Raw genomic sequence first — 10,745 nt, 5'->3', positions numbered from 1 at the left:
TTCCTAGAGTAGTGTGCCCTACTAATATAGTAAGCGGGTGCTCTTCCCTCACTAGGGTTCTACTGACCGAGGGCGAGTAAGCTCCATCAACCTCATCAATCAACATCGTGAGGGATCATGGATTTCTGCGAATGAAAGGACGCGACTTGGCAATCGATGGTTCCATGATTGGCACGTGGCCTCCAAGGTCTTTCTCAATAGAGCTCCACAAATCAAATAGGGGTGGAGAAACCAAGGCTTTCGGTCCCTATCAATGGGTAAATCGGGGTAGACCAGCACTATTACCTTAGTCTTCAAAAGACCTTAGTCTTGTAAGAGAACATTCAATCACAGTCCATGCTTCTGATTTACTTAATTTACACCTTCTTGCTACAAAAGAAGGCTAGACACCTTTGAAACTTGGAATCTTTCTTCTAGTAAGATAGCAGGCTAAATCTAACAGCATATTCTATTCTGAAAGTGCCAAAAGGCAAATAGACAGACTTTTTATAAAAGCTTCTACCTCAATCCCTATTATAGCAAAGGGAAGAGCTCCGAGAAAAGAAATAGACGCCTCTTTTCTTGCCAATGAGAGCACGCTTGGACTTTCAATCATTGAGTTCAGATTCAAGAAGGGCATGAAGCTTTGGCTCAGTACAGTAGCATTTGACTTTGGGAAAGAGAATCGATAGAATCGATCGCTTACCTTGCTTTGGCATGCCAGAAGCATTTCGCTGTGGTTCTCATTGATTGAGTAGACTTTCTTGCCTACTCTAAGACTCAGGCTAAAGACTCTATTGGATCCCCATCCTCCTTCTTTTATTGAGAATCTCCGTCAGGGTACAAGCGCGGAACTGGTGATTCGATTCTTTCAAGTCGGCAGTCCCATCCCATATCTATATTGTGTTGTTATTGGTGTAAGGATTCCAAATCGTGTGTGTAAAGGGCAATGCCTAATGTAATTTAATTTGTTGTAAGATTTCTCGTCCTGATTTTCATTTATTCTTTTCCGAGTGAGGTGCCCCATTAGTTATGGTTCCCGAACGATCGTCATCCTATATCTTCTTGTCTTTACTTTTTTCCTAGCCTTCCAGCTTTCTAAGCTTTCGGGTAAAGGGACTCAGATCGAGGGGCTAAGGATTCTTTTTGTTGTAATCCCTTATCGCAAGGGCCATTGACTTCGACTTCTTTTTTGAGTCTAAGTTATAACTCCTCTCCCGAAGCAAGAAATTAGCTTTTTGTTGGTTGTGCAATTTCAGTTTATCCGGTCGTTGATGTGTGAGGAGCGATGTCAGCCCTTTTTCTTATTGTAAGCGGCTTGGCAGCAGTAAAATAGGATACCCTCTTATAGAAGCTACTAAGAGCATAAAATTCTTTACCCTTTCCTTGTCCAAAGCATTCTTCCTTGCAGCTACAGCCCTATTCGAACACTGATCTACTACCTCCTATTACTGTAGAATATCAATATAAAGATCAAGAATAGGAATCCATAAAAGAAAAGGACTAGAAGGAGTAGGATAAGCTAGGGCCTTGTTTCTAAAGGTAGCGCTAGCTAAGTAAGGTTTGCTGCTGCTAAGGCTACGAACTTAGGAAAAAATTAAGCTATTCTATGGACAAGGAAAAGCTTGACGAGTGAAGAGCAAAAAAGAAGGCCAGACTGTTGCCCGGCTGACAACCTGGCTTTGAATAGGAAGGAGATGAAGAGAGTTAGAACAGAAGAAAGCCAAGCTGGAGTTGGCGGTTTGAGCCCTGATATCTTGTTCGTTTCTAAAGCAAAACGGGAGCTAAACCAGGGCCGCTATTCTGATTCTGAAAGAAAGAGGCACCCTAATCTTGGACGAGCGAGACAGGGGCCATGTAGCTAAGCGGGCTAGGCTCTATTGAGCGGAGGATCGCCTTTTTTTACTATAAGAGCAGGATACCATACGTAGTCTCCGTCTTTGTCGAACAAGTGGGTGGCTTGGTAAGCAAGCAGGCGCCAACTTCCAGTTCAGACTTCAATTCTTCTTTAAACACAACATGAAATCATTTCTTTTATGTTTGATTATAACAGAAGTGTTTTATAAGAGATAAGAACTTGCTTCGCTCGACTTGAGTTGGGAAGAGTCCTATTCATTTTCCTATGAAAAAGTCCCGTAATGCTTGTATGCTCTTCCTGAACGGAAGGAGCGGTTCCCTTACTCGCTTGCTAATTATAGCCGGAACGAAGGCACGGATTCTATACCAAGTCTTTCCTATTCTCGTTTTAGCCCCCTTCTCTAAGAATAAGGTGAGCTTGTTTGTGTTCGGGCTTTCGACACCATATACTAGTGCTGTTGCGGGCTGGGATTGTTGTTATGCTTTTAGCTGAGTGCTTTCCGATCTTCCCGAAGTCAGACTACTAACGAGCTCCGCACCAGGGCTCAAACCCTGTCTCAAGGAAACAATAGCCCCACAACCAAAAGGCTTTCCGAGAGATACAAGAGAGATGGTTAAACTAAGGGTAGGCCTTGCCCTTTGCTTACTATATATAAATATAAGGGCGCTTATGCTTCTTCCTCAAACAAAGACGATCGCGCCCATCTCTTCAGAAAGAAAGCCTGAACGCCCTTGTTCTGCTTTTCTCGATTCTGCTTCTAACCGGTCTAACCAACCGCTACAAGCGGGCAGGAAAGAGATGTGGTACTCAAGTCAAGGCGATGGATCACTATCACTATAGATAGATGCTTTCCCTGGACTGTGTTCAATGGCACCTGATATGCCAACAAGGGCTTAATAAGAGATCTTGCATGTTTTAGAGGGTGCTTCTTATGTCTTTCCATAAGCAGAAGTAGAAGTAGAGCTGCTCTTCCCCTATTCTTAATCCTACTTCTTATGTCTGTCAACACAACATGAGCCCAGCCCCTGGTTCAATCGATATATAGGCCGAAAACGGATTTCTGGACAAATGAACAGACCTTTCCTTACTTGACTTGCCAACCGGTAAAACCAGTAACCAAGTTCATGCGTCAGTACCACGTCCAGGATCTTAGGAAAGGGGAAGCTCAAATGATTTTTAATGGGATGGGCGTAACCCCCTAGTTAAAGAGGAGGCCGCCGAGGGACGAAGGCTAAAAAGAAATATCTCTTTTGGTTCTTCGGGTAAGTCTATCTATTGTATCCTCGCTATAGTGTTTTGTCGCTCTTGTTGTCTTGGTTAAGATAATAACCTGCTATCTTGTTTGTTTTTCTCTGTTTTTGTCGAAAAGTTCATCATGATAATTGCTTGGTATTAGCAAATAGGCTTCCATCTTTTTTTGCGGGGAAGCACTCTAAACGTAGACAGATGACATAGCCAGCCCGGGGATATCTTATTAATCATCTCCGTGGGAATTTCCATCCAAATTAGGTCTGTCTATAGGCTGACCTTTTCGGATTAGCCACGAAATGAACCAATCCAATCAATGTTCATAAGTCCACCTATGCTTTCCCTACTTACCCTGACACAGCTACTTAGCTCTAGCTTCGGCCGATCCTTCGTCATATGCTTAGTCAAAACCACTCTTGCTACGAAGAGAATGAGAGAGTCCCTTTTTTCGGGGATAGGCAGGATATCTTGGTTTGGGAAAACTGGTTAAAAAGAGTAAGACTCCTCCCTCAGTGGTTTTTGCTTTTGGATTCTATAATGAATCGCTACTAACTAGAAACTCGAATAGTTAGCCTGGGCTAATAAGAGGTACCATGTAAGTAAAGCCTTTGATACTTTATTACTAATCCATTAAGGCAGTCTTGGTAGCTAGGGTAAGAGCTAGGAATAGATGTATTGAAAGTTTTCACACTTAAGAGAGTTAGAAGCAAAGTCAAGTACGTGGGAAAGCTAACCCATCAAATTGGAGTGCTAAAGTAAGGAACGAACCTAGGCTAGCTTTCCTAAAAAAGAGGTACTTATATTTTCAAATACGGAATTGCGCTTTCCTCACTTGCTTACACCTTAGCCCTTAGACCTACCGTGGAAATATCTAAAGCCCTCACTAGCCCTCTTGGCTCACAAGGAGAAGGAATAGCACTGGCTGGCTAGTAGGAGTCCTGGAAATGTCACCGGAAATGGCTGAACCAGAGCTCGCATGCTCGTATAGAGGCCCTCGGTTGGATCGACGACATAGAAGGGCTATAGACTGACACTAGCTTCCTACCTGTTGTAACCCTTACACCAATGGACTTCCTTACAAGAAGCACTCCGGAAAGCTACTCCAACTCGATGGCTTACAGAGCTTAGCTTTTTTCTGCAACTGGAACGAAGACTGGTCAAACCCACAGGGAAGACGTATTTTTATACGCTTGCCTCAGGACTCCAACAACTGGCTATCCAATAAAGGCAGAATCAAAGGCAGAAGCAACCTTCATATCAGCATAACTCACTAATAAGAGGCTATAGTAATGACCATGACACATATAGGAAGAAAAGGAAGTTGAACTGTCCGCAAATAGGACTATAAAGACAACGGAAACTGGATCAATGCCAATTGTAGAAGGAATGGGGTCCTCCAACTATGGCCCAGAGCACTGGGACCGAATGTAAATAGCCTGAGACCGCCTTAAGGCGCTTAGCCCTCTCTCTTTCCTCTCCTTCTCATTAACACTCGAGTCAATTCCTCTCATTCCAGGCATGAAGAAACTAGGCTCCTTTGCGAGCTAGTCCAATCAATGCTTTCCTTTTGGTACCAGATCTTCATCTTAATAGAAGATAATTGCCTAAAGGGGCAGAGACAGACTTCACTTCCCAATAGACTTGTAAACTTCCAGATTGGTACAGGTAACTTAGAGAGAGTCGAGATAGCTTTATCTTTCTATGTTGATAGATAGCTGGGCATGTCAACCCGGGAACTCTTCTCACAGAGAAGCTTTCTTGGCGGTCGCTTCATTAGCGTATGGTGAGATAGGCTCAGCTGTCAAATCGGAATCGAAACCGATGGGAGGCACAGGCTGGTGCTCCTGGCGAGAGTATTGGTTCGCAGCTACTGCCCCGCTCCGTCAAACTTGATCTCGGGTTCGAATCTACAATAAACCTCTCTCCATCGACTCTGGTGGAGATAATTAATGGTAACATCTGGCCTTCTGGTCATAGTTTATAAGCTATGACTTAATAGAATCTTTATTCTGGTATACCGCTCTTGAGAGCGAAGCAGCATAAACTACACTTACCATTTTCTCATGGAATGGACTTGGCTTTTGTCTTCGATCTATACTCAAAAGTCTCTTTATTATCTTTCATTTATCGTTTACGGATTTTGTTTTTACTTTCTTATTCAGCAATACAATAAATACCTTGGCGGAGTCCCCCCACTGGAGTCCCAAAGTATCGACCAACTCCGTATTACGTTTGTGGCAGTTCTAAAGCTTTATTTGATTGCCCTTGGTGAAAGACCGCCAAGCCAAAGTGGCACACTTGGGAAGAGCTTGCCCACGAAATCCACAATGGGTCAGAGAGCAGGGAACTCCTCATTTTTTTAAAAACAAAAGTTAAGTTAACAGACATAATGAGGTAACCCAGCATGCTCTTCTCATTCTTTTGAAATGGAGATTTCCTCATCGACCCGACCCTGAGCGTCCATGGAGTTTTTCGGATGTCGAATGACGTTCGTACTGGAGTTATAACATTTGAATTTCTCTTACATTCCACATTCCCGAAATGGATCCTCTTAAATATTTCACATTTTCTATGATCATCTTTATTTTAGGTATTTGGGGAATCCTCCTTAATAGACGAAATATTCCTATTATGTTAATGCCAATTGAATTAATGTTATTAGCTGTGAATTTGAACTTTTTGGTCTTTTCTGTTTCTTTGGATGATATGATGGGTCAATTATTTGCTTTATTGGTTCCAACGGTGGCAGCTGCGGAATCCGCTATTGGGTTAGCCATTTTCGTTATTACTTTCCGAGTCCGAGGGACTATTGCTGTAGAATTTATTAATAGCATTCAAGGTTAAACATGACTCCTAGAGAATTACCAAAATACGAAGTTATCTTCTCCTTTCGTTCTCTTCTTTCTTTTTGATTCATACTTGGTTGGCAGGAAAGGGCCTTTCTCGCTGGGCGAGCGCATCTGATTCTAGCGCAAAGGAAGCCTTTCTCTGCATATGTATGAATTTCCGCATGCGTCTTATTTTCTTTTTTTCTTTCCTTCCCGTTCAGTTGCTGAAAGATAGAGATAAGCTTTCTAAATGAGATTGATTTCCACGAGTATGCAGGCTAGAAAGATGTTATTTGCTGCTATTCTATTTATTTGTGCATTAAGTTCAAAGAAGATCTTAATCTATAATGAAGAAATGATAGTAGCTTGTTGTTTTATAGGCTTTATCATATTCAGTCGGAAGAGTTTAGGTAAGACTTTCAAAGTGACTCTCGACGGGAGAATTCAGGCTATTCAGGAAGAATTGCTGCAATTCCTCAATCCTAACGAAGTAGTTCTTCTGGAATCCAATGAACAACAACGATTACTTAGGATCAGCTTAAGAATTTGTGGCACCGTAGTAGAATCATTATCAATGGCACGCTGTACGCCTAAGTGCGAAAAGACAGTGCAAGCTTTGTTATGCCGAAACCTAAATCTTAAGTTAGCAACACTTCTAAATGCCACTTCTTCCCGTCGCATCCGTCTTCAGGACGATCTAGTCACAAAGTTTCACGTCTTAGTGAGTGCAGCATTTTCCCCCTCCTGCTTGTTGAAAGCTAAAAAAGTAGAACTCATTCGAGAGGGCTTGGTGGTCTTAAGAAAGGTTCGGGTGGGGGGTTCTCTTAAGAATAAAGAGGATGAATAGAAGATAATTCATCTTCATGCTAACAGAAGAGCGGATCCAATACCAAGACGACTTCTTTCTCAGGAAGTGCAGCAAGTACTCACGAATTTTTTGAATGCCCCACGAGTGAGTTGCCAAGTGCCCCCTAGGAGGGCAGTCTACCACAAGATCGAGTTGGAGCCTGGAGCCAAACCCCCTTCTATTTAGACTGGGGCTAGGTTTAGCAGATGGCCCCCAACTAGCATCTATTAGTTAAGGAAGGGGATTCGCTCAGGAAAGAATTTCAGGAAGTCATCACGACCTATTTAGAGTCCAGCCTCCAAGGCAGTTTTTCTCTTGCTGGGGAAAAGATTGGGGAGCCCCTGTTTTCTTCCAGAAGAAGCGGGAGCAATTGAGTCCCCAAGACCAAGGGTGACGGAAATGCTTCTCGACAGATTTTCAGCAACTAGCTAAATTGGATAGGGCGAGACCGTCACGTCATAGGATCTGTCTCATCGAAGAAGTTGTCGACCAACCTAGTCTGACTATTCTTCTTTATTTTATTTCGCGAGGCTCTACAAGACAAGCCGAAGCTCAAGAAGTAGGGCTATCACAACAAATATGGGGCTATTGGTAGAAGCCTTACGCCAACTAAGGGCCTCTTCTCTTACTATATATCTTTTCTTTCTTTTTCCGCTAGATCCCATAACGCATAAGGCTCCAAAGCGCCTGTCGATAAGCGAAAAGCTGCTCGGGAAGAGCCGCTCACGAGGAGGAAAAGGTTCGTGATCATAGAGCTCGACCATGTCACAAGCCATTGAGAGAATTCATTCACTATTACGTGACTCGTCATTAGCCGCCAAGACTCGTCAGGCTATCGCGGAACAATGGAAACTCTTATTCGCCGAGACCTGTATGAAGGTCTACCAAACCCAAGGATCCTAAAGTCATGCCAATCCCATGGGGCAGGATCTATCGGAAAGGGTGACGAGTCGGTCAATGGAGATCCTATGCTGTTGAGCCCGGTCTGAGCGTATCAGTACCACAACAGTTACTGAGGGCTTTTGAATTGGCTCATGAACTCATGACATGATTATGCCCATGTCTAGGTAACGTTCTTTCTTGTTGGCTATACTATACTATAGGCGTAAATGATCAGGTTTCTAAACCAGCATTAGCATTTAGCCCAGCATAACCTTTTGGGTTGGGATCTTTCTCGTGCAGGGCTTCCTTCTCCGGAATCCCGATTTTTAACCAGACATCGAGACTCGCCTCGCGGTTTTCCAAGCCCTCGATATCCGTTCCCAACTGCTTGATCTCACCACGCTCACTGAAGACCGTCACTTTAGACTCTCCGCCTTTAGACTTCCCATAAGATCAGACGAAGAAGCCGACGATGGGTGGACCGGGTTAGAAAGTGTCTATCCGTCCTTTGGTCTGCTAGATCGATGGTACCGCTCGGAGTAGATCAGTAGACCAGGTGAACCGAAGTGAGTCTAAAGACTACGTAAAGTGGGAATCAGGACAAAGAAAGAGCCCCACCTTTCTTCCGGGAGCTGCTTCTTGTTCACAGCCCCTAGCTCGACTAGCTCATCATCATTTCTGTTTTCATGAATGGGGGCAGTTGCTGCTGCTTGGCACCAAGATGCCCGAGTGCGCCATGGTACGTCTGACCTTTCTGGTGAACTTGCCCACCTTCTTTGGTGATTTATTGCGCCCAAGATGAAGAGCTCTGACTTTAGCGGATAGACCCAATCCCACCGAAGAAGCGACGGGCTATCTTTCTTCCCCTTTCGAATCTTCCTAATTATAGTGACGGTAGCCTTTGAATCGGCTCTTGTCTTAATTACCGAAAAGCTACCTTTCCAAGAGTCAGGAGAGCCCGGAAAGTGACTGAACGACCTTCTCCTAGGGACTTCCCTGTCTCAGGTCCGATTCCTACTGACTTTTTTCTTGGTTTACTCGGACTTTTTACTCGACTTCTCTCTATCTTCTTCAGTCATCTTGGTGCCTTGAGCTGGGAAAACTCCTCAATCGGCGGGTATGGGATCGATTTCATTTAAGATGCCCTTCTCTGATCCTTCTCATTCCGTGAAGGCCTTTCCCACTCTTGACAAAGGGCTTCCATTGGGATTAGTTGAAAAAGTTGAGTTCTCAGCTCCTTCTCTCTTCTCCTTTTCCTGACTTTCTACTCCGGCTACAGAGCCTTATAAATGCCATGAAGCTTAGCCGAACTACTTGGCTTTGGCTCGGCTCAAAGAAAGAACTGGGTCACTGAGCCCTTTTGAGGTAAGAAGAGCTCCTATTTGAACTAACATCGGATACCTGCTTTAAGAAGACTTGCTAAAGGGAGCGCTGTCTCTCTTCTGTGTAAATCCGAGATTGGATTGAGAGAAAAGGGCTGGGCCAAGCCTTGATTCATCTCTCCTTTAATTTAATGGGTTCACTCGATACCTCGATACAAAGGGTCTAAGACCGCACGGGAATGCATCAAGTCAATTCAGGATCATCAACATTTCTTAGACCTTGATCTTAAAGAGAGAGAAAAAAAGCGGTGACTTCAGCGACTTGCTCTCATTCTTTGCTCGAACAAAGGACTTAGCTGACTGGTCGCACTCAATAATGCTAGTTTAGTTGGCTTCCTGCCTTGATCGACAGCGCACTCTGGGGGGATGCCTCTTCCAACAAGGGATCCTATCCACTCAAGCGCATTGGATCGTTGGTTAGCGTGGGCATCTCACTCCCTCCAGCATTGCGAATGTCACATTGGGCGTCGGGCCGAGTGAACCCCTTTTGATAGACGAGCTTAAGCTAGGTTCAGAAGAGATAGATGGGTGTGTAGAATGTGATACCTCATTTCGATGCATAGCCCTTTCATCAGTATGGGGCGAAGCCAGGAGGAGGGGCCCTTCTTACAGCCCTAGTCTCAGGCCCGATGCGAAGAGATAAGCTTATAACGATCGTGACCTTCAAATGGGTTGTCTTTCCACTAATGGAGAAGGAGCAAAGTAACGTAGTGAAGGTGGTAGGGCATGGCCCATCACACTGTTGGATTCTCCCGATCTTTGATGAGCTCATTCAAAGACTTCACCAAAAGCAAACTCTCGATCAGTGAGCCATGGAGTTGATGCTTGCCTTCTGAAGCAAATGCCCTAGCCCCATCCAAAAGGCTCTTTCTTCGGGCTTCTTTAGCTAGTTCTACCATAATAGGATTGGTCCACCGGATTGCCCATGCCAGCTCTTCCGTGTGCTTGTGCCAGCGGAGCTTTCCCACGATCGGCAGCACAGGAGAATACATGCCAAGGTGCTTAATTAATGCGCAAAACAACTCCCTCTAGCTTCTTCCCCCTCGCCGACGAGTCTATGGAAACGGGGAGGGTATTTCCATGCCATCGATGCCTATAAGGTAAGGTCAACCCAATCCCACACTCCCTTCTGCCCTGCTGGATAGGTAGTTGGAGAGAACCCAGTTAGCCTGTCACTCGCACACCCTTGATTATGCCCTTCTAGCCTCGCGTGTATAACGCGTGTATAAGAAGGTAGGCTTACTCTGAAATGCCTTGAGAACAGCGGAGTGAACTTCTAACTCGTGGAAAGAAAAAATGGAAAGAGCATACCTTATATATAAATAATAAAGGCTAGGGCATTTACCAATGAAGGAAGCGGAGCACCTAACCGTCAGTCTCAGTCTGAGCTCTCTGGAGCTATTCGTGTAAGCCGGGTATTCATAAGAGCAGTTCCTAGCCGCATAGACTTTGACTTTTCTTAGTAGGGCGAGACAAGGGATAAGGCAATCAGAGTAGGCTTTTACCGGCTGGGCGCCTTTTTTCTGGGTCTGTTTTCCTCCTTTCTTTGCCGGAACTCCTACGCCCTCAGATGGGGAAGGAAAGTCAGAGATGGTTAGCGGCTCGAAGAAAGATCTCCTCCGAAAGAGGAAGTGAAGTTACAAGACGGCGGACGTGTAGGTGCAAAGTAGGAAGCTGCCTGGCCAAATAAAGCAAGCCTAGAAGCAAGTAAAGGCGTAATC

At 44.6% G+C, this 10,745-nt stretch overlaps 1 protein-coding gene across 1 annotated transcript; it reads left to right on the top strand.

Moving 5' to 3' along the window:
* Positions 1-592: 592 nt before the first annotated feature.
* On the top strand, positions 593-6,822 carry LOC127905564 (ATP synthase protein MI25-like). Its single transcript, XM_052454556.1, has 3 exons — positions 593-5,924; positions 6,021-6,039; positions 6,169-6,822. Exons 1-3 carry the CDS (start codon positions 5,627-5,629, stop codon positions 6,758-6,760), a joined length of 909 nt encoding a protein of 302 aa, XP_052310516.1. The 5' UTR covers positions 593-5,626; the 3' UTR covers positions 6,761-6,822.
* Positions 6,823-10,745: the final 3,923 nt, after the last annotated feature.

This window comes from Populus trichocarpa, chromosome 7, assembly GCF_000002775.5.
Source record: "Populus trichocarpa isolate Nisqually-1 chromosome 7, P.trichocarpa_v4.1, whole genome shotgun sequence".
NCBI lineage: Eukaryota > Viridiplantae > Streptophyta > Magnoliopsida > Malpighiales > Salicaceae > Populus > Populus trichocarpa.
Note: the sequence above shows the minus strand (reverse complement) of the source record. Positions and strands in the feature narration are given on the sequence as shown.

Excerpts from the sequence above, each read along its gene's own strand:
- LOC127905564 (XM_052454556.1), top strand. The coding sequence starts at position 5,627 with ATGGATCCTCTTAAATATTTCACATTTTCTATGATCATCTTTATTTTA.